The 27,240-nt window shown below is 40.6% G+C and overlaps 1 protein-coding gene and 1 pseudogene across 4 annotated transcripts in view; both read right to left on the reverse strand.

The window, feature by feature from the left end:
* Positions 1-27,240, reverse strand: part of FRY (FRY microtubule binding protein) — a 557,210-nt gene that overhangs the window by 400,627 nt on the left and 129,343 nt on the right. For 3 of the 4 annotated variants that reach the window (XM_054577099.1, XM_054577100.1, XM_054577098.1), the window contains exon 1: positions 24,763-24,969. In XM_054577099.1, the coding sequence (XP_054433074.1) occupies positions 24,763-24,967 (205 nt within the window). In that variant the 5' untranslated portion in view covers positions 24,968-24,969. Of the gene's footprint in view, positions 1-24,762; positions 24,970-27,240 lie in introns of those variants that run through there. The other variant, XM_054577105.1, reaches the window with a different exon arrangement.
* Positions 1-27,240, reverse strand: part of LOC129073477 (translation machinery-associated protein 16-like) — a 291,011-nt pseudogene that overhangs the window by 102,572 nt on the left and 161,199 nt on the right.

Consider the following 27,240-nt stretch of genomic DNA (forward strand, 5'->3'; position numbering starts at 1 on the left):
ACAATTCCTCCAACTTTCTTCTTCTTTCTCAGGATCGCTGCTGCTATGTGGGGCCTTTTGAGGTCCCATATAAATTTTTGAAATATTTGTTCTAGTTCTGTGAAATATGTCATTGGTGTCTTCATAGGAATTGCATTGAATCTATAGATTGCTTTGGGTAGAATGGACATTTTAATGTGAATTCTTCCTATCCATGAACATGTTATGTGCTTCCACTTATTTGTACCTTCTTCAACTTCTTTCTTCAGTGTCTTATAATTTTTCAAGTACAGGTGTTTTACATTCTTGGTTAGATTTATTCCTAGGTATTTTATTCTTTTTAATGCAATTGTGAATGGGGTTGTTTTCCTATTTCCCTTTCTGATAGTTCATTATTGGCATATAAAAACTTAACTGGTTTCTGTATATTAATTTTGTATCCTGCTACTTTGCTGAATTCACTTACCTGTTCTAGCAGTTTCTCGGTGGAATCTTTAGGGTTCTCTACGTACAGTACCGTGCCATCTGCAAATAAAGACAGTCTTACTTCTTCCTTTCCAATTTGGATGCCTTTTATTTCTTCTTCTTGTCTGATTGCTATAGCTAGGACTTCCAGTGCTTTGCTGAATAAGAGAGGGGAAAGGGGACATTCCTGCCTTCTTCCTAATATTTAGGGGAACACCTGTAGTTTTTGTGCATTGAGCATGATGTTGGCAGTGGGTTTGTCATGTATAGCCTTTAATACGTTTAGGTATGTTCCGTCCTACCACTTTGCTGAGAGTTTTTATCATAAACGGATGTTGGATTTCATCAAATGCTTTTTCGGCATATATTCATATGAGCATGTGGTTTTTATCCTTCACTTTGTTTATGTGGTGTATCACATTTATTGATTTGCAAATGTTGTACCAAACTTGTGTCCCCAGAACAAATCCTACTTGATCATGGTGCATGATCTTTTATGAGGTATTGCTGTATTTGGTTTCCTAATATTTTGTTGAGGATTTTAGCATCTATGTTCATCAGGAATATTGACCTATAATTCTTTTATTTTGTAGTGTCTTTATCAGGTTTTGAAGTTAGGATAATGCTGGCCTCGTTTAAAGAGCATGGGAGTCTTCCATCCTCTTGAATTTTCTGTAATAGTTTGAGAGAGAGAGGGGTTAGTTCTTGGAATGTTTGGTAAAATTCACCTGTGAAGTCACCCAGTCCAGGGCTTTTGTTTGCTGGGAGTTTTTTGACTGCTGCTGTAGTTGCACTAAGTGTAATCTGTATTCAGATTCTCTGATTTTTCCTGATTTAGTTTTGGAAGATTGTCTGTCTCTAGGAATTTAACTGTTTCATCCAGGTTGTCCAATTTGTTGGCATATAGCTTTTTATAACATGTTCTTACAATCCTTTGTATTCGGTGTCAGTTGTAATTCCTCTTCTTTTATTTCTGATTCTATTTATTTGCATCCTCTCTTGTTTTTTTCTCAATGAGTCTGTTTAAAGGTTTGTCAATCTTCTTTATCTTTTCAAAGAATACGTTCTTGGATTAATTGATTTTTCATAATTTTTATGTCCATTTCTTTTTTTCTGCTCTGATCTTTATTGTTTCCTTCTACTCACTTTAGGCTTTTTCGTTCTTTTTCAAGTATAAGCGTAAAGTTAGATTGTTTATTTGAGTTCTTTTTTTTTCTTTTTTGAGATAAGCCTGCACTGCTATGAATTTCCCTCTTAGGATCGCTTTCTTTGTGTCCCACAGATTTTGGGTTGTTGTGTTCTCATTTTCATTTATCTCCATGTATCTTTTGATTCCTTCTTTGATTGCATTGTTAACCCATTTTTTAATATTGTGTTCAGAGAAGATGCTTGAGTTCAATTTTCTTAAATTTATTGAGGCTTGTTTTGTGTTCTAACATGTGGTGTAGCCTAGAAAACATCCAGGTGCACTAGAAAAACATGGATAATCTGTTGCTTTGGGATGAATTCTCTGAAGATATCAATGAAATCAGTTTGATCTAGTGTGTCATATAAGGCTACTGTCTCCCTGTTGATATTCTGTCTGGTAGATTTTTCCATTCAAGTCAATGGAGTGTTAAAATCTCCTATGATGACTGTATTTTTGGTGATATCTCCCTTTATGTCCATCAAGATTTCCTTTACATATTTCAGTGTTCCTATGTTGGGTGCATAAATGTTTGCTAAGGTTATATCACTTGTATTGTTACTTTTTATCATTATGTAGTTTCCTTTTTTGTCTCTAACCATAGCTTTGGTTTTAAAGTCTATTATTTTTTGATTTAAATACTGCTACCCCAGCTTTTTTTTCTTTCAAGTTTAATGAAATATCTTTTTCCATCCCTTTACTTTTAGGCTGTGTGTATTTTTCATTTGAGGTCAGTTTCTTGGAGGCAGCATATATATGGGTCTAATTTTCTTATCCATTCAGCTACCCTATGTTTTTTGATTGGAGATTTAAGCCATGTACCTTTAAGTTGATTATTGATAGATATTTATTGTCATTTTATTTTTTAACTATTTTCCTGGGTTTTTTTTTCCTATTTCTTCTTCTTAATGTAAGCCCTTTAACATCTGTTGCAATATTGCTTTTATGGTACAAACTCCTTTAGCTTTTTCTTAGCTCGGAAGCTCTTTATTCCTCCGTCAGTTTTAAATGATAATGTTGCTGAGTAAAGTAGCATTGGTTGTAGGTCCTTGTTTTCCATCATCTTGAGTATTTCATGTCAATCCCTTCTGGACTCTAATGTTTCTGTTGAGAAATCAGATGACAGTCCAATTGGAGTTCCATTGCATATAACTGATTTTCTCTTGTGGCTATGAAGGTGCTCCTTGTCTTGAAGCTTAGCCATTTTAATTACGTTATGTCTCAGTGTGGGTCTCTTTTGGTCCATCTTGTTTGGGACTCTCTGTCCCTCCCTGGACTTGTGTGTCTTTTTCCTTCAGGTTTAGGGAAGTTTTTAAACAGATTATTTCTGTCATTATTTCTTCAAACAGATTCTCAGCCCCTTGCCCACTCTCTTGTCCTTCTAGTATTCCCTTGATGTGGATGGTGTTATGCTTCATGTTGTCCCCAGGTCCTTTTAACTATCCTCATTTTTAAATTCATTTTTCTCTTTGCTGCTCTGCTTGGGGGTTTTTTCCTAACTTGTTTTCCAAATCACTGATTCTATCTTCTGCTTCATTTAACTTATTTATTCTTTCCAGTGTGTTATTTATTTCAGATATTGCATTCTTTATTTTTGACTGTAACTTTTTAACATCTTTTTTCATGCTGTTGAGTATCCTTATCATCACTTTAAACTCTGTAAATAAAACTACTTGCCTCCATTTCACTTAGTTCTTCTGGAGAATTCTCTCATTCTTTCATTTGGGGCCTGTTTTTTTGTTGTTGTTGTTTTGCTTTGTCTTTCCACTTTGGCTGCATCTTTGTATTTGTTTCTATGTATTGGGTAGATCTGCAAAGACTCTGGTGTAGACCTATGTCACATACTGCTTGTGACTGGCTCTGGGCAACCTGTTTGGAGCTATCAGCAATTCACACTTTTTGACTCCCTGTTTTGGGCTAGGGAGTGTGCAGAAAGAATCAGGCTGCATATCTGGTTTTTACCAGAACCAGCCCTGGATAAGGGTTAACTAAAGTCTCAAAGCTCCCAGAGATCTGCCTTCACTCTTAGTCTTAATCACTATAACAACTCCAGCTTACTCCTCAGCAACCTGGCCTAAGCCCCATATTGTAGGGAGCATGAAATTCCTGTGGGTGGGACTATTGCTTCCCCACAGGTTGATACTACATGGAGTGTAGTGTTCTGCCCAAGGCTAATGGCTTTTGTAGTATGGGGAATGGCTAAGCACAGGAATCCTGGTGGCTAACCTTTCAGCTCTCTCCTCCGAGCCACCAATCCCAGGATCTCCTCACATGGCTCTAGTCTACTCTACCCTCTCTCTGCTGGAGCCCAGGGTGAGTAGCTGTAAATGAAATTTTATACATGGGCCCTTTAAGTGTCTCTCTGCATTTCTAGTTGTTTCTCCCTAGTGGACAGAAACCCTGAAGCTTTTCTCAGTGGATGTTCTTTGAGTTCCTTTCCCAGTTCTGGTACTTTATGCTGGGGAGCCTAGCTTGGGGGTTAGACCCCTTACTTCTCAGGGGGAATAGCCCCCTCCCCAGCCACTAATATATCCCTCCAGAACTCCAGCTGCTGCCCATGGGAGCCCAGCAAGCCCTATTGCACTTCTGCACTTTCTACCAGTGTCAGCATGGTTGTGTGTTTCTTCCACAAGTCCTTGGTTTCAAGACTTCTCTTCAGCTAGTGTTCACTTGGTTATTCAGGATGACTTTTTTTTTTTAACAATTTAGTTGCAATTCTAGTTTGGGCCGGAAGGAATTAATGTAGCTTCCACCTACTCCACTGCCATCTTGGACCCTATAATTATCTTTTGAAAGGTATGTAGCTACATTCTAATCTGAGCTGCAAACCTACCGTCATTGACTAATGCTGCCCAAATTAATGTGAACTTTTCATTATTCTGGGCATTAAAAATATAAATAAATGTGGAAGTCTGCTAACCTGAGATGATCTTACTTCCTGATCCTTTCAGACTATCTTATGTTACATACCCCTGGAAGATAGAAGCAAAGTACCTTGGGTTGTCCCAGTTGTCCCAGAGCAAGTTTTGTCCTCTATGTGACTTAGCCATATAGGTCACCGAGCCTCTTCAAATGAATGCAAACATTTTTCTAACAAAAGAAACCCTCTTAAGACAGAAAACATGAGTCTTATCCCCTGCTAATGAGCCTATCAAAGCTTTAACTGACAGAGATTCTAACAACAGTGCTCAGTGGTTGACAGCATATGACAGTCTGAGCAAGAGGATGATGTGGAGATGTTCAACTCCAATCATGGTGTGGTCTTTCTAAAACTTAGTTTAAAATAAAGCATTCTGTACCTATAAAGGAGAAAAAACCTTCCACTAGACTCCAACTGCCTCCTACAGGGATGAATCTTGGTGGACTACAGAGTTTCTCAAAGAATGGGCTGAAAGTCTCTCAGAATCAAATCATGACTATTAAAGGTAGATATTTCTACAATCTAAAACTAGATAAACCAGCATCTGAATTTAATTTTAATAATATTTGCATATTTTAATAACTCCCCTTATCATGAACACTTTGATTGGTTTTGGATGTTAAATGATAGGCCTGAAGAGGAGCTTGGGAGCGGAAGCTGGAAATGTCAGAACTGCTCTATACAATGGAGGAGGGGAAAGCATGAAATTCTGGGGACATGGTGGAGGGAAAAAATGTAAAAGGATAGAGGGGAGAAGAAAAGAAGAAAACAGTCACCAGATGACCAAAAGTTGAAGAATACTGGTAGAGCGAGCATCAAGACATCTTAGATGGTAGGGATGCTGAAAAGGCTTTTAAGAAACAAGGACATTTAATATAAAATGAAAGTTGTTTATGCTGAATAAATGTCAAAAGTTCTAGATTCCATTCATTTCTCCAGACATCCAGTAGAATCTGCTCTCCAAGCAAAGGTTGTGGATGGTTGAGTTTTTGTTTGCGAAAATCAAGGAAAGAGGCTGAACCTCATAGTACAGAGTACAGACAGCACAGGAGCATAAGAAAAATCCACACATGGCAAAAAACAACAAATAAAACATTAGTGGAAGCAGGAACTTAAGCATAAGGAAACATGTACCTAAAAAGTTACTAGAAATCTTGGGGTTGAGCCAGGGGCTTGCTACAGGAATTGGCATGAAAGCTTGATCCATTTTTTATTTATTTACTTATTTATTTTTTAATACATATTTTATTGATTATGCCATTACAGTTGTCCTATTTTTTTATCCCCTTTATCCTCCTCTGCCCTGTACTCTCCCCCCAACCAGCATTCCCCACCCCTCTTATTTCATGTCCTTGGGTTGTACATATAAGTTCTTTGGCTTCTCACTTCCTATACTATTCTTAGCCTCCCCCTGTCTGTTTTGGACCTGCTATTTATGCTGCTTATTCCCTGTACCTTTTCCCCCATTCTCCCTCCTCCCCCACCTCACTGATCTCCATTTCTGTGTTTCTGTTCCTGTTCTAGTTGTTTGCATAGTTTGTTTTGGTTTTTTAGGTTCAGTTGTTGATAGTTGTGAGTTCGTTGTCATTTTACTGTTTCATAGTTTTTGATGTTCTTCTCTTTCTTAGATAAGTCCCTTTAATATTTCATATAATAAGGTCTGGGTGATGATGAACTCCTTTAACTTTACCTTGTCTAGGAAGCACTTTATCTGCCCTTCTATTCTAAGTGATAGCTTTCCTGGATAGAGTAATCTTGGATGTAGGTCCTTGCTTTTCATGATTTTGAATACTTCTTGCCAGGCCCTTCTTGCCTGCAAGGTTTCTTTTGAGAAATCAGCTGATAGTCTTATGGGAACTCCTTTGTAGGTAACTGTCTCCTTTTCTCTTGCTGCTTTAAAGATCCTCTCCTAATCTTTAATCTTGGGTGATGTAATTATGATGTGCCTTGGTGTGTGCTTTTTTGGGTCCAGCTTCTTTGGGACTCTCTGAACTTCCTGGATCTCCTGGAAGTCTATTTCCTTGGCCAGACTGGGGAAGTTCTCCTTCACTATTTGTTCAAATAAATTTTCAATTTCTTGCTCTTTCTCTTCTCCTTCTGGCACCCCTGTGATTTGGATGTTGAAACATTTAAAGTTGTCCCAGAGGTTCCTAAGCCACTCCTCATCTTTTTGAATTCTTGTTTCTTCATTCTGTTCTGGTTGAATGTTTATCTGCTCCTTCAGTTCCCAATCCTTGATTTAAATCCCAGTTTTCTTCCCTTTACTGTTGGTTCCCTCTATATTTTTCTTTCTTTTATCTTGCATATCTTTCACTCTTGCCTCCACTTTGAACCATACTCAACAATTTCTGTGAACATTCAGATTACCAGTGTTTTGAACTGTGCATCTGGTAGATTGGCTATTTGTTCATTGCATAGTTCTATTTTTGGAGCTTTGATCTGTTCTTTCATTTGAGCCATATTTTTTTGTCTCAGTGTGTCTGTTACATTGGAAAGGGTAGAGCCTTAGGTATTCACCAGGATGGAGCACCCCAGGTTGCTGCATTGTGATCTTGTATGTGGGGGAGGGATCTGAGAGGGAACAATGCCACTTGCTTAGCCCTCCCCTGGCTTTCAGTCATTTTTCCCACTACCCATAGGCTAATCAGGTCCTTCTGGTGCTGATTCCCTCGTGGGTGGGTTTGTGTACATTCTAGGACCCTGTGGGTCTCTCCACCCAATCCTCTGGTGAGGCTGGGAGTTTCTCCTGCCCTTGCAATTCCCACAGATTTTTACAGCCAGAGGTTTTGAGGCTTTCTTTTGCTGTACTGGAACCCTGGATGTTGCAGTCTGTCTCGTTCCCCAGATGTTTCTCCTGGTTTACCTGCATGCAAATGCAGGACTGCCTGGTCTTCCAGATGCCTTGCCCACCTGGTCCTCCAGCCATGGCTTTGTCATGGGTCCTCTCCACCCCAGCTGCCCATATATGACCCCCCTGCCACCAGTCTGGATGAATGTTTCTTCTTTAACTCCTTGGTTGTCGGACTTCCACACAGTTAAATTTTCTGGCAGTTCTGGTTATATTTTGTTTTTAAAGTTGCTGTTGTCCTTATAATTGTGTGAGGAGGCAAAATGTATCTACCTATGCCTCCATCTTGGCTGAAAGTCCTCTTGATCCATTTTTATTTAAATTTTAAAGACAAAGTGTTCCCAGATGACATTTGGGTTCTATGAGGTTCTATCATCTTCTTTGTCTTCTACCACTTCAAAACAAACAAAAATCCTCGTGTATTTTCAAACTCTGGTGTTTAGAAGAAATTGGCATTTAAAAAAATTTACTTTCCTTTGAGCTGCTCTAGAATCCTTTTCCCAAAGCAATGATTATTTATTATTCATCCCTTTAGAGGCATAGAACTTTCTATTAGACAACTTTTTAAACAGAAGGCCAGAGAAAACAATAGGGTCACCTAATTTGGGGAATTAAATTGAGCCCTGACAATTACATAAAAAAATACTGTACTTCCCCAAAATAAGCAAAACATTCACTTTTCAATGACAGATGCAAGGACAGAGTTTCTTCACAAGCATATTTAGGCCAAGACTACTGTCTAACCTCATTGCACCCTTAACTGGAGACTTATTAACTGATTATTTATTAGGGATTTGGTTATAACCTGCATAGAAAAGATAATACTTTTTTGTTCAATTACTAAAATTATGGTGGTAAAGCTGATTTAGGATTATAACTTTCTGAACATGAGAACCGAATAAACTTCAGAGATTTTTTAGTAAAGGAGTACTTGAAATTGAGAACTTATAAAATCTTACCCTGTCTCAAATTTGCTCTCTTAACATTGAAAAAATTATTTTCCATGACCCTTAGTTTCATCACCGTCATATGCGAACAGTAACAAATCTTAGTCTATGAGGACAATGAAAATTTAGCAGACGTCTACCTTTCAAAGAAACATATCCCCAAAACTTTTAACCCAAAAGAAAGGATTGATACAAACTCCAGGTTTTTCCCTAGATCAGATATCTCTGAGGTGAGGCATAGTTTCTTGAACTAAAATTAAACTGAAATTCCCTTTTTCTCACTTGATTGTTTTCATGAGAGAAACAGATTTTTTTTAATCACTTATAGACAGAATAAGAAATAAATCCAGCTGAGATCTTGATGCCATGCACCTAACTAGGCTCACCCCCAGGTGAGTGTCTTACCAACTGTGACTGATATGTGGAAGTTGAACGCACACAGGCTGGTGTGTGAATTACTTGCCTCTGGGACCCACACGGAAAGCTGTGGATGTCATTTTCTCCTCACTGTCTGTGTTAAAAAAAAATGACTGACACATTCTTAAACTAGGTCTCTGTGATTCTCTCATGAAGTTAGACTGCATAACAGGAGACCCTTGATGTAAGCTGACTGTGTAGGCCTGTATTTCCTCCTCTGTAAAATAAGAGCTTTGAATTAGACACTCTCTAAGGTTTTTTCACATTCATAAATCAAATGATTCTCTGATTCTGTGTTGTGCCCACTGTCAAGTGACTTATTTTCTTCTTTGGGCTCTTCAACAGCACAACCACTATGCACTTTTTGCAATCTGAGCTCTGAAGAAACACTAAATCTCCAAGACTCAAAGGCAAGATTTGAGAGAATTTAAGGAGAGAATTACTTAACACCAGAAAAACAAACAACCCAATTAAAAAGTAGGCAGAAGATCTGAATAGACACTTCTCCAAAGAGGACATACAGGTGGCCAATGGACATATGAAAAAATGCTCAACATCATTAATTATCAGAGAAATGCAAATCAAAATCACAATGAGATACCACCTCACATTCATCAGAGTGGCTATGATCAATAAATCAGAAAACAAGAAGGGCTGGAAAGCATGTGGAGAACAGGGAACCCTCACGCGCTGTCAGTGGTAATACAGACTGGTGCAACCACTATGGATGACAGTGTGAAGGCTCCTCAAAAAATTAAAAATGGAATTGACTTAAGACTCAGCAATTCCATTTCTAGGAATATATCTGAAGAAACCCAAAACACTAATTTAAAGAACATATGCATTCCTGTGTTCATTGTATCATTATTTACAATATTCAAGATATAGAAGCAACTCAAGTGCCCATTAACATATGAGTGGATAAAAAAGCTGTGGTTCACTTACACAACAGAATACTACTCAGCTGTAAAAAAGAATGAAATCTTACCTTTTGCAACAGCATGGATGGGCATAGAGGATATTATGATAAGTGAAATAAGTCAGTCAGAGAAAGACAAATATTGTATTAGTTCACTTACATGCAAAGTCTAATGAACAAAATAAACAAAATTGAAACAGGCTCATAGATACATAGAACAAACTGACAGCTATGGGAGGGGAGGAGGTTTGTGGGTCTGGGTGAGAAAGGTGAAGGGATTAAGCAGTACAAATTGGTAGTTATAGAATAGGCACAGGGATATGGATTGAAGCATCGGGAATATAGTCAATAATGTTGAGATAAATATGTATGGAGCTGAGTGGGTGTTTGCAACAGCAGGGGGACCCCTGTGTGGAATGTGTGTTTTTTTGACCATTTTGCTTGTACACCTGAGGCTGGTGCAGAATGGTATTGTGTATGAATTCTTGTTGAAAAAAATTTTAATAAAAGAAATTAAAATAGAGAAATAAAGTCTTGAAAAAAAATGTCATAGTTTCTCTAAGATGCCTTCTCATTGATTAAACCACTGACAATGATGACAAAAAATGGAAATAGCTCATTGATATCCAGCATTGGCAAGGGCCAAGCTTGATGAATTCATATGACTTCAAAATGGGTGTATTTCTCCCTACTTCTCAATAATGACATTAAAATATTTTGAAAATGAGATGTACTTCTCACCTCATCATATTCCACTTCACATGAAATTCATGGGATTTCAAGGTTTATACTTTATAACTTATTTTAGATCCTAAACTATGCAAGAGTTTACTATGCCACATTTTAATAGATGTTTCCTGGTGTTCTATTCAGTAATGAGTAGCATACAGCAATGTGTGCATTAAGAGTGTAACTGCAGAATTTGGGAGATTAGGGGCTTATAAACACTCTGGTCCATGAAGGGGTGGAATTCTGTATTCTGTGCACAAATTTTATATATATTAACCTATTTTATGGTGTTGGTTATTCTCAAATGTCTATATAGTACTTTAAAGTAGCAAAACCATAAATACGCAACTCTACTGTAGCTCCCGAAAGTGTGGCGGGTTTTGAGTAAATTTTTTCATTCCTTTCCATGCACAATATTTCAAATATAATGAAAGCAACATGTAGGGCTGGACTTCTATCTGAACATTAAAATTTTATATTTAATTTCTCTCTACTGCCTGAATATAACTGAAGTCAATCCTAACACTTTTAGAGAAATAATGCACAGACTAAACTCTGGAGAGTTAAAGGATTGTGAGGATGAGGAGAAGCCAATGACTCCAAGGGGCTTATCTTCTTTCTCTCTCTCTTCCCCACCCCTCCCTCTGCCACTCCATTTTCCTATAACTCTCCAGAGGCCTTGGTTGGGTAGAGCTGTGTAATGCACTGTTGTAGCTTTGGGGGAGAGGATGGAACAGAAGCCCCCCACTTTCTCTTCAACCCTGTGTTAACTCATCAATACTTTCAATGTTTGGAAACTTTAAGAGAACCTTTCAAGAAGCTGTGATTCATCAAATAATGACCGATCACACTCATGCTGCCCTGTCTCCTAACCACACAGGTGACATTTAGGAAGCATTCCCATTTCTACAGGTAAGCACCAAACCTATCTCCATCTCTGCAAGTCACCTCTCCCTCTCCTTATCAGCAACATTAAAAAAATAAAAACCACCCCACATATTCCCTGTTGTGGAGGTGACTGTTTGTGTGGATGTCACACTGTGCATTTTTCTTTTTTGCTTATTTTTATTTTTAATTATTTTTTAGTTCCCTCTGCTGAGCACATCAGACAAATTCCTGATGGGTTTCCTCTGCGGTACCCTCACCCCCTTTATCACCTCCATTGATGCAGATTTTATACTGTCTTTGAAAACTATTGATCTGACCACTTCTCTTTTCTTGCTCATCCATGTTTGCGCACATGGCCATGTTTGGTATGGAATCAGAGGCTGGTTTATTGCCAATAAAATAACTTCAATTATTACAGAGATTAGTTAAGTCTACAGATTCAAGTCACCTGCTTTCTGCTGAGGAGGGACTGAAATGGCACAGGTACAAGGGAAAGAGCAAAGCCCTTTGTAATTCAGCAGAAATTAAGACAATATGCAAGGTCCTAGCTTTGGAATATTTACAATCTTCCAAAACAGCACAGACCTTTATTTAAACAGTTATGTAGTGGTTTATGGCATCTTTATTAAAAGTAAGTACATTTGGCAATATTTCCCTTGAGAAGTTGTTCAACTAGCGCTTGTGTTAGAGGGATGTGACTCAAAAACCACAAACAACAACAACAACAACAACAACAAGAAAACCCACATAGTTAAGGTTTACCCTATTTCTGAAGAATGCAGTTTCTGTGCAGCACTAAGTATCACATGTAATATTCACTAACTTCTATACATTAAAATTTTATATATTTTGTAACTTGTACTGTTGGAGAGAGTTTTTTTGTTTTAAAGAATGTAAAATGTTTCCCATTCATCCAATTTGCTGCCTATAAGAATTATTGTGCCTCAGTCAGTTTGGGCTGCTATAATGAGTTACCACAGGCTAGGCATTTGGGCAATAAACATGCATGAGGGAGGACTCCCCCCAAAATGAAACTCTCTTCTGGAGGGCAGGCGCCTCATAGTACAGGCTTTCCCCACCACGTGAGTGTTCTGGGAACCCATCTGTATCAGTGTAACTGCTGGTGGTGTTGTGAGAGGCTGTGTTTGGCATCAGTGAATTTTTTTTGAAGACTCTTTCAACGTGTTTGCCCATTTCATGATTGGGAATTTATGAGCACACATGCCTGCACCGTGCTAAGTATTCAGCAGCTTTTGACCAAACTGCATGACCTCTGTGCCCCACCCTCCCTATTCACCAGATCTCCCCCCACCCCAAGTGACTTTTTTTTTTGTTTTCCCAGATGGAAAAGGTCTTCAAAGGGAAATATTTGGCCAATGTGGAAGAGAAACAAAATGTGAAACAAAAAACAGCAGGCGCTCTAAAAGGCATCAAAACTGATGAGTTAAAAAACTTTTATGAGCAGTGGAAAAAACGTCTTGATAAGGTGTATTGCATTAAATGGAGAGTACTTTGAAGGTGACTGAAGTTTAAACGTGTAAGAATAAATACAAAATTTTTTATAAATAAATTCTGGGTTTTGGGGGGGTCCCCCTTGTATGTTTCTCAATTCTAGAGGCTGGGAAGTCTCAGGTCAAGGCCCTGGCTGATTCAATGTCTGGAGCAAGCTTTCCTCCAGGTTTGTAGATAGCCATCTTTCTGGCTGTGTTTTCACATAGCAGAGTGAAAAATCAAATCTCTGGTATCTCCTCTTATAAGGGCACTCATCCCATTAATGACAGACCCACCCTCATGGCCTAAGTGCTTCCCCAAGGCCCCACTCCCAAATACTGTCCAGTGGGGATTATGGCTTTAATATGAATTTGGGGCGGGGGGCACAAACATTCAGTCCATAGCACACTGTTGTTGCCATTTATAAAACTGGTCAAGAGGTGGCAGAAAGAGTCTTAGTGTTTTATCCTGTGATTCTGAGCAGGTGTCAGAACAAAGACCTAAAGAAGAATAAGCTAGACCTCTGCACTCTGCCAATCTGTTTTAGAAGATTATGAATGGATACCAGGAGGAAGTCTGTACATAATGGAATTCAAATCCAGTCACTATTAGGAAAAAAAACACAGGTTCTCCTCCTGCCCAAGAACATACTGACCTTTGAGAGTGGCGGCACCTGGGTGTGCGTGGGGACTGGAAGACAAGGGAAAGGAATGGGGGCCTGACATAAATAGCTGTCTCCTGCTTCCTGCATGTGAAACATAGAATAGTTTAAGGAAAACTTTGATCTTTGAGGATCTTTTCTAGTTCCTTTAAGTCAGTAATTCTCAACCAGGGATGGGACAAATGTCTATGTATCGGGAAAATTTTCACAGTGCAGTTAGAAGCCTACCCCCAGCCTAGACTTACTAAATTAAAATCTCCAGTACCTGTGGATTCTGAGAAAGCCCCTCCAATAGTTCTGTATTTATACAGTTGACTGAAAACAAATATTGATAGGACCCAGCTGAGGAAGGCAAGGAAGAGATCCCAGCACAAAACAGGGGCTTGGCTTCCTCAACCATATCAAAATTACACCTAAATTACAGAACAACCATCTTTCAGAACTGCCTGGAATCTAGCTGAATGGAAACCCTGCAGAGATTTAAAGAAGTCATATGGAGACTTTCCAGTCACATGGAAAACAGCTGCTGACCACCCTGCGCCCTGTGTTCTGGAACTCAAGGATGGTCCAGTTCCATTTCACCAACAAGGACCTAGAGTCCCACAGAGACCTCTATCATGACTTGTGACTTGTACTACGGCTTCGTGGGCTGCATGGACTTCCCCTGCATGTCCCCCTGTGAAGTGTGCATGCTGATGCTCCAGTACTCATTGAAGAAGATCTTCATGGGCCTCACCCCTACAACAAAAAGGGCTCTGTCACTGGTCTCTGGCAGGCCATCATCAACTACAAGCAGGTTCAGCAGCAGAAGCTGGAGCAGCCGAGTGGGATGGGGGCATAGGAGGCACCCCATGGCCCTCCGCTGCCCTGGGTTGGGGCCCATTCTGGAGTTCCAGGCAAGGCCCTTGCAGAATCTGCTCCAACTCTTCCCGAAGCAGCCTGAACCTTAGAGCACTTTGGGGACCTTTGAGGTGGCAGGGCAGACCCAGCCCCAGAGTCCTGCTCAAGCACTGCCCAAAGCCCTCCTGGAGTAGCTCCCACAACAACCTCCACCCCCAACACCACCCCGGACCTATCCTTTGGCCCCAGAACCCGGGGTAACCACCAACTTTGGAGCCTCCTCCTTAACCCACTGTTGCTTCAAACCAGGATGCCCCCACAGGAGGCTTCCCTGCACCACCTCCAGCCCCCAGGGGCTTCTGCATTGCTGCCCTCATTCCACCAGGGCCGGCTCCATTTGGAGGAAGTCAGGGTGAGTAGGTTCCAGACCCCTTGCTCAGTAGCATCTGACCTTGCAGTGAAGCCCACGGGGGGAGCTGTGCAGGCCTGGACTGGGTTGGTGGCGGGTGCAGGAGGGGGGCCTCAGCTGAGTAGCTATACTCTATTTATTTCTCAAAACTCATAGAACTGTATAGCAAAGAAGGTAAAATTTTCTGTGTATAAATTTTAAAAGAAAATTTTATAAAGAACTTAAAAAAAAGAGCCTGATGGTAGAAAAGCTGGTAGAGAAAACAGCCCTTGCAAAGACCTAGGGTGGGAAGTACTTGTTCTGGGAGTCCCCCCGCCCCCCACCAGTCTTGGGCCACTAGTCATCTGCCACTGGTCAGGTGTAGGAGCCACTGCCTGCAGGAGCCTGTATGCCTGGAACCCTGGTGAGCAGGTAGCACTGACCTCCTGTTACTCTGGAATCAATCGAGGGCACAACCAGCAGATCCCTCTGCAGCACCCATGAGGTACTAAGTTGGGACTTGGCACCTGCCCAGATTCTGAAAAGCAGTGAAGAAGCACCTGTGTGTTTTATTATACTGATGTGATCAGAGAAGTCCTTGAAGACTGGTGGCTCAAGTATTAGCTGGATATGTGCATTGCCCCTACACTCATGTGGTCTACCTTCCATAAACAGGGCTGGATGATGCGGTCACCTCTACGTGGGGACTCAGCCTGGTACCCCATCGGCAGTGGTGGTGACACAATCAGTGTGTCTGGACCCAACAGAGTGGTTGTCCCCTTTTCCTCCCAGATACCTGTCCTGGTACTTCAGGCCCAAAGAACCCCTAGTGCCAAAAGGACTCTCTACCTCTGTTCTCCCCATTTCCAGGACAGGGATACAACAAAGCCATCTAGGGAATGCCAGAGACCCCTCTGCACAGTGTCCCTCTCAGCCACCAGGCAAGGTCAAGACTGGGAGCTGGATGTCACTGCCTGGAGTGGGAACCCTGGCCAGGGCCGCCCCTCACCAAGGCTTCCTCCTTCTCCTCCTCCCCCTCCTTCTCTTCACTTCCTCTCCTCCTTCTTCTCCTCCTCTTTCATTTCTTCATTTCCCTTCCCCCCTTCCCTCTTTCCTCTTGTTTTTCTTCTTCCTAGTTCCCACAGTTTAGGTCTTTTAAATTACTTAAATTTTTGAATAGGAAATAGAGTAACAGAGTTCAGCTATTTTTTTCAACTATTCAAAAGTATACAGTGAAAAATCTTCATCCCCTCAAAATATCAAATTCCCAAATTGAGCAACATTCTATAAAATACCTGACCTGTCCTCAAAACTGTCAAGATCATCCAAACCAGGGAAAGTCTTAGAAACTGTCATGGCGGGAGCCCAGGGAGATGTAACCACTACATGTGATGTGGATCCTGAAGCACAAAAAGGACATTTGGGAAAAACTAAGAAAACCTGAATCAAGACAGACTTCAGTCAGTAACTTACCAAAGCTGGTTCATTAATTGTAAAAAAGGTACCATACTCACCTAAGATGTTAATTAGAAGGAAAACTAGGGGTGGGCTTTATGGGAACTCTATCTTTGCAATTTCTCTGTGAATCTGACTGTTAATAAAGTTTATTTTTGAAAACAAATATTGATAAATTAATATTCCCTTAGTCATACAGGAGTTTGAAAACCTCAAAAGAATGGAAATCCTTCCTGAGTTGGGCCCTTGGGGAGACATTCAATTTAGGACCCTTTCCCATTTAGCTATTTGTTAGAGGGGGAAGAAAAGAGAGAGAATTATAAAAAGTAACAAACCTCCAGCAAGGAAACCGGGGGAAGGAGGAGGAGGAGGAGAGTTAAGATCCTCTGGGACTTTCCTATAGGCAGACTCATTGTCAATTAGGCACTCTGTGCCTGATGACATGGTGTCAGTATTGCCATTAGCTAGTGCATCAGGGAGCCTTAAATACTGATTATCACAGAAGATAGAATGCCCAGATTAATGTACCCTGCTCTCCTAGCAAAAAATTAGATACTGTGTATCAATTCTTTAACCATCCTCAGTCCTTGCACAATGTTCTTACTCAAAACACATTCAACATTATATTTTTGATGAATAGATGTTGTAGTCTTTTTTAAGGATATCTTCCATTTACCCTTGGGCACCTATTTTGATACTTCAAAACTAAGGAATGTTTTCTAAATTATATATTTCTTGCTCATAATTCCTCTAAAAAGCCATCCAGTACTGATTATCCATGAAGATGACTTTAGTCTTTCTGAAGTATCAGGCTGGAAGAGAAGTGTGTTACTTGATAGCTGAGGAGCACCATTGGTACATCTGATCTCACGCCAAAAGTCCACACCATCATGTGGTCCCTCAGCCTCTGTCACGCTCTCAACCCCCAGCATATTCAAAGGTGTATCTGACAACTATTTGTTCAACAGAAAAACATGGGCTCATGCCCTACTTAAGATGCCAAGGTTTTAAAATGGTGACTGAAAAATACTCTGACTACTTTGTGATGAGAGTTTTACATATATGTTACCTAAAAATGGTTATCCATTTAATCTCATTTTGTAACCCCCTATTTCCAAATCTATACTTTTCTAGATTTTAAAGAAAATCTGGAGATATTCTAATTAAATTTTGAAGGCCAACATCCTTTACACAGTCCTAAAATATTTGATGCGAAAGAATGTTGGGCTACGGTCATTTCTTATGCAACTGAGTAACCAAATGGCCATTTCCCCCTAAATATTTGTTAAGAGTACATTATTTATGTAGACACTTAAAATGTTTAAAAAGAATCACTTAAGTATATTGAGCAATTATAAAATTATGTAGATGTAAAAATACATATTTTCTTAGTCTAGATATGAATACATATTAAGAGCATTTTTTAAAGAATGAGGCCAGGGGAAAGGGTGTGGGATCTCTTGAACTGGTAAAGCTATAACATTTAGTATAGAACAACGAATGGAAATGAACTGCTTTTATATAGGGAGGGTTTAAGCCACTTTCATTAAGTACTGAATTCAGAATCCTATATTTTTATTCTTCTATGACAGGAGAAAAGCCTGAAGTTGAGATATAAATCAAATACCTTCTGTTTATGCTGAGCTCACTCTCAGTCTCTGTACAAAGGTAAAAATCCTTGTTTATAAATCATGCATATAAACATTATAGTATGAGTATTTTGCACTGGATTACCACTGATATCCTCAAAGTTTGCTTTTGTTTCTTTTTAGAAAACAAAGCAAAGCAAGAACAAAAACTACATCTCCCTGAATAAGCTTGTCAAATAAATAAATTTGATTATTCAAGTAAACAGGCTACCTCAATTTTATTGCATATTTTTGAGTAAAAAGTGCCATACATATTTTAAACCAATATGTTAAAAGTTAGGCTTCAAAAGATTTTCATGTCTAAACACTGCAAATACTTAAGAAGATTAAGTGTTCTTTTTAAAGAAGATCAAGTGAATTCATTTACAATCTCACATATAAGTTACTTTTATTTTTCTTTTACTATTTATTTATTTATTTGAGAGAGAGAGAGAAAGAGAGAGAGAGAGAGAAACATCAATTTGTTTTTCCACTTAATTTATACATTCATTGGTTGACTCTTGCATGTGCCCAGACCAGGGATTGAACTGTCAACCTTGGTGTATTGGGGACACTCTAACCAACTGAAATACCCAGCCAGAGCTCCAAAGCTGTTTTGAAAAATCACCAGTGCAAACCAGTTATCTCCCTATTCCAAGCTTTAGTTCAGAGAAAAGCTTATGGGCTGAATTTCCAAAAGCAAGGCCTTCAACAGACAAAATTAGGCAAAAGTGTTAAACAAATCAAGACTGCAAGTTTATAAAACACAGGCATTGATATTTCTAGTAGCAAACAATTTTCAGAGGCTTTATATGACCATACTCTCAAGTCTCATGATGCATGTTGATAAAAATACATCAATATTTATATAACAAAGAGGAGTTTCCATGTCATTCTTTTTAATGAAAAAGATTAAAATGAATGGGTCTGTCCTGATGACTCATTATATAAAATTTACATTAGCAGAGGGTCTCCTTAGCAAAACTTTGGATAACTTTCCAAACATGAAGATTTGCAAAAGTGTTACAATTATACCCACTACTCATCCATTAAAAGAAAGAGTAATAATTATGAAAACAAAACCTCTAATGTGACCAAAGAGAACATATTTAATTCTGGTTCATCATTTCATAGTCACACCTTATCTCATTTGAGTTTGATACAACCTGCAAAACTGGTTTATGACATCAAGGGACCTATCCCAGGTTCCACTTTTATTAAGACAGGGATCAAAACTTGAACTCCATTGTGAGAAAGCTATTCACTTGGTGACATTCATTGGCCGAAACCATTTCATGAGAGGAGAGGGTCCTTATCTTGCCTTCAAGGCTCCTTAGCTTGGCCCCTGAGCATGGCTGCTCTAGAAGTGGCCTAGGAACAGACAGGCCGGAATGTGGCCCACAGAGTGGTTGTGACATCTTATCCTCACATATCTTCACCTTGCCTATTTCAGCACTTGGCAAGGGCCTGCCAGATGCAATGGGCTGTGGTGGGTGTTTTGGTAATCCCAGGTATATGAAACATAGTTCCTGTTGTCACAGAGTGGAACCACTGAGCCCATGTGACAACTGAACACCACCAAAGAAGCTCTCTTCTCATAGCACATCTTTAAGGAGGCCCTGACCAACTTCTCTACGCCCCTGGAGGGCCATGTTGAACTGTCATCAATGCACTATTCAGCAGCGCTCTGGAATGAAAGAGTTCTATCAGAGAACAGGACACTAGAGGAGGTCTCCATAATTCCAGTGTCTTTCACTATGTCTGTGACAAGTAGGTGCTCAAGAGGGAACCCAAACCAAACTGCTATCCTGACAGTCTCCTGGTCACCCTAAGGGAGGCCAGGATGCATCTAACTGTCATTGTTGTAATGATGACCTATGTTTCCAATAAAAACCAGCACATGAGAAAAAGAAGAAATGCAGTTTCATTTAGAAGTGTTTGCAATCTGCTTGGTTATAAAACTAATGATCTTAAATAACATTTTTTAGATTGTGATTTTGGAAAAAAACGCCTTTAAAAAAAAATAAGTTGAAACGAGGATCATGGTTAACCTCCATGCTGCATATCTTTCATGTGGGTTCAGGCCAAAGCGCCCTGCTTCTCCTGGCTATAAGCAGTCTTAGCCATGCCTGTCCTCTGACTAAGCAGCAAGGAAGTCCATGCAGCTGCCTGTTTCCTCAGAGCAGATGGCTCCTTGCTTTTCACTATAGATGACTGTAAAATCAGTAGGGTATTTTAAGAACTGGCTGAATGAACATACAACTTGCTTAAGAGTGCAAAATGAATAGTCCAGTGCACCAGGCATCCGAGCCCTGCTTTCCTCCAGGTATAGATGGTGCTCATTGTCATCCAATGTGCCCACGGCCATGGTGTGTGTTAGGACTGCTTCTCTCTCAGCCCTTTGCTTTCTGTAACCAGGCTGACACTGCTGCTATGGAGCTGCTGGAAGTCTTTCAGGAGGGGAAACCAGGTTGCTGCCCGCTGCAGAGAAAATTACTGTTAACACCTGGCCTGGGAGACGTGAGGCTGGAAAACTGCCACTGTACAATTCAAACTAGAATCCAATTGTTGAGGTTTCTTTAATGGAATAAAAAATGTTGGGTTTTGATGTTTTTGTGAAAGTATGATTTTTAAATATATTGGTCCTATTTTTAAGATTCATTGCTCTCAGTATGATGATCCTTCATTCCTGTATCCAAGAGGTATTTGTTGAGTTGTGCAATAGCAAGTGCCCTGATAGGAGAATTCCCATCAGCCTAGATCATACACTGTCTTACCCTCCGCTCTCCACCAAGGTCTAGAATAGTTCTGGGCACATGGTATAATCCTAACATACTTTTCAATGAATCAAGAGTTCTTATAACGATGAAAGTCAGTATAAAGGCCTTCCCCTTTGATAGTCTCTATCTGCTAACTAGTTCTATTCTGGGCTACAATCAGGCCCTAAAGGGTGGACACAACTTCACAGAAAATTAATTAATAAGCCACCAGATGTTGACTGAACACCTGCTGCGTGCAAATTCCCCTCCAAGACAATTGGGCCTTTCCAGGACACATAAGATATAGCCTGTGTTTTCAAAGAGTTTCTATAAAAACAAAAACTTAACAGTTGCCCCAGAATGACAAAGTGACCATATAACTGATGCACAACCTAAGACAATTGAACACAATCCTAGGTAGGACTCTGTGTTACAGCTTTATGCAGTACTGAGGCCAAAGAGGTGGTGTCATAACAGAGCTCCAAAAGGATGGAGGCGGAAGACGGGATGGTAGCAGAAGTCAGACTTGAACTGGGCCTTAAAGGTGAGGTAGAAAATGGCAGGCACAATAGGAACACAGGAGAGAGAGAGAGAGAGAGAGAGAGCGAGCTAGCGAGAGCGCGCGCGTTGACTGAGAATAGCACAAATAGAGTTAATTCAGTTTAGCACAGTTTGAGTAAATAATAAATATTTATTGAGCACATACTATGTGCCAGGCATTGTGACAGGTAACTAGGGATACAATGGTTAACAAGACTGTTATGGTTCCTGGCTCACTGGGTGGTGGGAGATACAGACAAACAGACAATTATAATACAGTGTGAAAAAGCCTGGGTGCTATGAGAAGAACACAGAATGGACCCAGTCCCAATGTGGAGGTCAGAAAACCTTCCTTGAATAAGGAATGTTGAGCTGACACCTAAAGCCAAAATAGAAATCAGAGAGGTGAAGCTCTGCAGGTAGGTTACAAAGCACCTGCTCTAGAAGAGCAAGTGTGCTGGGTCATGGGGATTTGAAGCTGGCTGCGTTTGTGAGGATGTGAGGGGAAACTGTGCTAACAGATGGGGCTGGGGATGGAAGCAGTGGCAGATTATGCAGTCTCTTGTACTTCACATTAAAAAGTCTGAACTTTATGCCAAGAGCAGTGGTAACCACTGAAGAATTCTAAGCAAAGGAATGAAGCAAACAAGTTTGTGTTTTGGAGTGGTAACTATCCTCAGGGTGCAATGGCCCTTAGAGGGAAAATGGGTGATAAGAACAGAAGTGTAATATGTAGCTGGGTACTTGAAGGTCTATTCCTAATACAGTTCAGAACAGAATGAATATGTCATGAATGAATAAATTAACGAATTGATCAACCAATCAGTTATTCTGCATGGGACTGAAAATATGAGACTTGAGGTGGTCTGTGTGCATGTGAGGGTCCATATGAATGCATATTGGAACACTGACGTGACCTCCAGGCTTGAATCTCTTCAGACAAATGATAATGTCAGGATAGATAGCAAACTAAGGCAAGGAGAAGGAGGGAGACAAGTCTCACTCACTATACTAACTCAGCAGTCCTGAGCCTGGTCTGGTAATCTTGCCTGGTGTTACAATATCACAAGAAAAACTATGCTAACAAGGGAGGAGGGCAGTCCTTGAAATTATATGTACCACTTCTACCATCTGGGAAAAAAAGCCTTGGAAACCGTGTTTTCATCCCAAGGCTTGAAAGGCCGGAAAGGGCCCACAGTGCCAAAAGGAACAAGCACATTAACACCTTTCGGTATTCACACTCCCCTGCCGGGTCCCCTCCCCCCACCCCCCCCCGAAAGTTGGCACCACCTTTACCTGTCAATCAATATATAACTTCTTCACCCCCATCCCACCAACTATATTAAGTCCTCATAACAAAGGGCTCTCTCTTGGCTCTCTTTGGCTACCCTCATTCTTGCCACCCCTGCCCTTGCCTTTCTCCCCAGCCTCAGCAAGACCCATTCTCTTCCATGAGAACATATTACCAATAAACCCTGCTTGCACACTAATGGACTTGCTGATCTGTGATTCCTTACTGCATCGGCAAGAAGAACTGAATTTCTGGGAGTTTCTCCTTAACAACAACAACAGATGACAATGGGGTGCAACACAACTGAGAGAAGCAGCTTCAGTGCTGTAGTCTAATGACCCAGGTCTGAGGCCTAGTTTTGTCAGTTATTAATTTTGAGTTGCACTTTAATTTCTCTGACTCTCAGGTCCAACTACATAGCAATAGAAAATGGGAAATGCTTCTCACAATCTACCCACATTTCTGTTCACAGTCGATGTTTAGAAGATGGAGTGGGATTTGTCGCCCCATGGCATTTCTAAGTCATCCACTGTAAAAAGAAATTCATGCAACCTGCATGACAGTGGGGTCAGGTTTAGCGAAAAGGAAAATATCAAACAGCCAGTAGTGTTCAAACTCTGGGAAGGTGACTCGAGCTTGTCAAATGGAGACTCTGGCAGAGAGGCTGCAAGAAAGATGGTAAGAATCATCTCCTGTTGCTATTTCCAAGGAAAGGACAGGGGGCAAAAATAAATAATTCTTGCTTATTGCTTGAAGGCAACAGGCTTCAATGAGGTGGCTTGGAAAACACACACAGCCTTTTAGAGACACAGTTTAGACTAGAACTCAGCTCCCCCTAAGTACAATGCTCTTTTCACACTCCACCCTGTTACATTAATTATGACAATTCAAGATCTTAGAAAGCATAACCTGTGTGAGGTCCAAGCTAACAGGTCTTCTCATAATTTTGTGACTGTAGCTTATAGCCCAGAACTAGGTGATCTTAAAGAGAGGGCAAAACGGGAACTCTGGCTGGAGGAAGTGAAGTGTCCTGGAATCTGGTTGTTTGGAAAGAAGGAGAGGCCCTCATGAAGGCTAGGAGTGGGGCTTGGTAGTGGAGAAAAGCAGGAAGAGTCATACTTACATGGATCCAGATATATTAACCCAAAGAACGAAGGGAGAGAAGAAAACAGCAGGTGAAGAACAGGTCTTGGAGGAGGTTCTTACAGAGCTAGGGAACAACCGGAGGGGCAAATATTCAAGGCTTGCAGATCAAAGAGCACAAACAGAAAGCAACTGTTTTGAGATACTTTAGACACATAAATGTTCCTCCTTGTAGCATTTTCCATATCACAGCAGCACTTCTTTCTCCCCCAGCACACTCAGGCACACCTTTGGCCCCTGCCAGTCTGGGCTTTGCTTTCTCCTGCAGAGAGGAGTTTGACATCAGGGCAACATTACTGAACCAAAAAGAAATTCATGAAAACAACAGCTTCCTTAAGAAGTGTAATTTTCAGCTTGTAGCCTTGAACCCCATATTTCTAAATAACCTCCTAGCTATTTTCTAAAGCAATGCAAAGACTCAGCTATCAGAGGAGTCAATACCATTTTTATGAAGTAAAACCTGATAGAATATTTTTTTTCCTTTTCTACCACCATAGAGTTACCTCTCAGCAGTTGGTTCTAACCTGTCCTCCCTGAAGACTCTGATAAACCAATTAATCATTACAAAAAAAGCCACTTCCAGTTTCTCCAGGAAATTCCCACAAAAATACTATTCAAATCAAGATGATGAAATAATTCATATTCTTCATTGATCCCTCAGGAGGAGCTCACTATCACAGGCATCTTACACCATCTCCAGGTCTGAAACACCCAGGCAGGGACATCTAAAGCAGACATCACAGTCCCTTCATCAGCAGTAAAAGCAGGAGGCCTGTGAACTCTCAGGCATTTCACCATCCACATTGTTTCATTGAGCTCTTTTCTACCAAAGGTTTTAGGCTCCAATGCAAGACAGGAATTTGAAGCATGCATTCGAATATTTAATGGTGTTAATTTCCGGGGCCAACAAACATCAGCTTCACTCAACAATCCAAAAATCTTGGAAAATAAAGAAAAAAATGCCAGAAAATGAAAAGCAGCAGGGATTTCTGCAGTACTGCAAGCAAAGCTGCTCCTGACAAGTAACGAAACAGCTGCCTATTCACAAACCCTTAAAGACATTAGGAAAATAAAAGGGTGACAGTGCTTTCAGATAGAAGAATCATTATATTTTTTACATTAAAACATGTTGATTTGGCTACTTTGAGCTCTGAAATGTGTCCCAGGTTATTTTAAATGGAACACATCTGATCGTAACAAATAAAATGCAGGCCTTGTATGTTTTTGGTTGTTTTTAGTTGGCAGGCGTAAATGTAAACAATACCTACCTGGAAATATGGATGGTCTCTTTCTCGGGCGCCTCAGGTGGATGGGTTCCAAGTTTTTAATGTTTCTTTGAAGTCTTCCTCTAGCATCATGTCCTAGAAGTAGTTCAGGTGGCAGACTACTCCGTCTTGATGACTTGTAATCATTTTGAGCTGACTGCAGCTTGTTCTTCGTTCTGGAATACAAATTGCTGTCATCAACTGCCATTGCAGAACATACATTAGGGATGCTTAACAAAAATCTGCAAAGCCAGAGCCAGCAGAGGCCAGGGCCATCTCCACCCAGGTTCAGACGTCCTCATGCTTTGCCCCACACTTGTTTGGGAAGCTCAAGGAGTTGATAGGCGTGGACTTGAACAGGTGTAGAATTACTAAGTGGCCCCTCCTTTCAACACTTAATAACGCAGGGGAGGAGAGATGCAAAAATTCATTAGGGGGATGGAGCAGGTGTGGCCCCGCTCCCCTGCTCTGGCAGGCACAGTAAAGCGGGGCAATGGTTTCTGGGAGAAATTTGTTTTATTGATGCAATGCCATAAAGCAAACACCACTCACTACTTAAGAATGAATACCTATGCAAATTGTAGGTCTCATTATTCTTTGCTTCCAAACTCTTAGAGATTTTAAAGTTTTCAAGAAACATTTTTACACGCCCTTGTAACTTTTGTTTTGAACTACAGACACAGCCGACCTCATTGAAGTCCTCATTTGGCAGGCGGCCGACAGGAAGCTGGCTGGAGAGAGGAGATGATCTGTGATGATCAGGAAGGAACCTCTGGGCTGCGTCAGGCTGCAGTGCCGGGAACCGCGCAGCCACACCCCCTCCATCCTGTGCTGTACCTGCCTGAGGGCAGCCAGCTGTCTGGCTGCCAAGTCAGAGGTCTAGCAAACAAGTTGTGACCCTGACCGTGATGCCGGTCTCCACTCAACAAACAAAGTGGATGTTGTTATCCTTGCCAGCTTCTGCCTGGCTTTCCACTTCTGCCTGGCTTTCCACTCAAATGGTCGGTGCTTTGGTGCTCTGAGAAAAACCAGCATTTACCACAGTGACCTGCCACATGTTTTCTTCCTTTCTCTATTCCCTTCCTCTTGCTCTATTTTTCTGAAATGTTCCACAGCCTTCTCTTAACTGGTGCAGAGGTCCTAACTCATTTATCCTCTGCAACTTTGCCCCAGGGCTGTGTCCTCTTCCCACCCCACCCCCACCACCCGCTCCCCCCCCCCCCCCCCCCCGACACACACACACACTCTCTCTCTCTCTCTCTCTCTCTCTCTCTCTCTCTCACAGAGGAGAAAGACCTGCCTTTTCTCTTCCCAGTGCTTTCAATCAGTACATACAGAACACCACAAAGAATGTAGGGGTTGGTTCAGAAATCACTGTTTCCTTTCATTTCCTGGATGCCAAGTAGGTTTTCGTGTTTGTTAAAATGTACCGGTTAGGTCTCTTTACCTAATTAATGATACACTTCCATACCAAGAGAGTTTTCATTCTCTATTCTCTTATTCTTCAGCAACAGATCTTCAAACAGATTTTCTCAAAAGCATTTTTTAACAAAATTTCCACATTAGGGTTGCCATTGTAACCCAACAATCATAATTATAATGCAGCAATTGTATTTACATAATTAGATTACTGGGTTATCTTATTAATTCTGAGAAACACCTACACTGTTTTTCTCACAGGACTTCGAACTATTTTATCAAGTTGAAATGTACCCTGTTTCAAAACAACAAGTGGCCTGTACAAAACTGCTTTTAAAAGCCCACGAGACTGCTCAAAACTCCCTTAGCTTAGTGAAAATACATTTTTTCTAGTAAAGAAATAAAAAGCATTTTTAAAGTTTGAGATAATGATTTAATAATAGGAAAAATTCATAACCCAATTCTCAAGAACAGTGCTTAGTTTTCAAATAGAAGTGGAGAGCCCTAGGACACAAAATACATCAATAACAAGCAGAAGAAGGAGCTCTTTAGGGACTGTTTCTTTCCTAATTCACAGTGTCACCCTGGGTCTAAATAACAGTGTATGTGATAGGAAATGGGTCTTGGAGGAAAGGTGTTATTACCACACACAGTGAGCCACAGGTACAGCTGTGCAGAGTGCACAGGTGATTTTGTCTTTGTCTTCAGCAGACTGGCTGGAAGCACAGAGTGCAGTATTTACCCATCTGGAATGCATTATAATAACAGCCATCATTTATTGCATGTTTCATACCACCCAGGTTCTGTGCTAAGCCTCCTAATTCCTCTAATCACCCTGTTCTAGAGGTCACACTGAGGCACTGGGTCAAATGTCTAGAAATTAGGGGAGAAGATAAGTTTACCTGACTCCAAGGCCCATGGTCAAGTCCATGCTTTAAATTACAACACCATGCTGCATTAGTTTTTTAATATATTTTATTGATTTTGCTACTACAGTTGTCCCAATTTCCCTCCTTTGCCCTCTTCCACCCAGTACCTCCCTTCCCTTCAGCAATCCCCCCC

Source organism: Pteronotus mesoamericanus, unplaced genomic scaffold (genome assembly GCF_021234165.1).
Source record: "Pteronotus mesoamericanus isolate MK-2021 breed Mesoamerican mustached bat unplaced genomic scaffold, CSHL_Meso_final contig_41, whole genome shotgun sequence".
Classification (NCBI taxonomy): domain Eukaryota; kingdom Metazoa; phylum Chordata; class Mammalia; order Chiroptera; family Mormoopidae; genus Pteronotus; species Pteronotus mesoamericanus.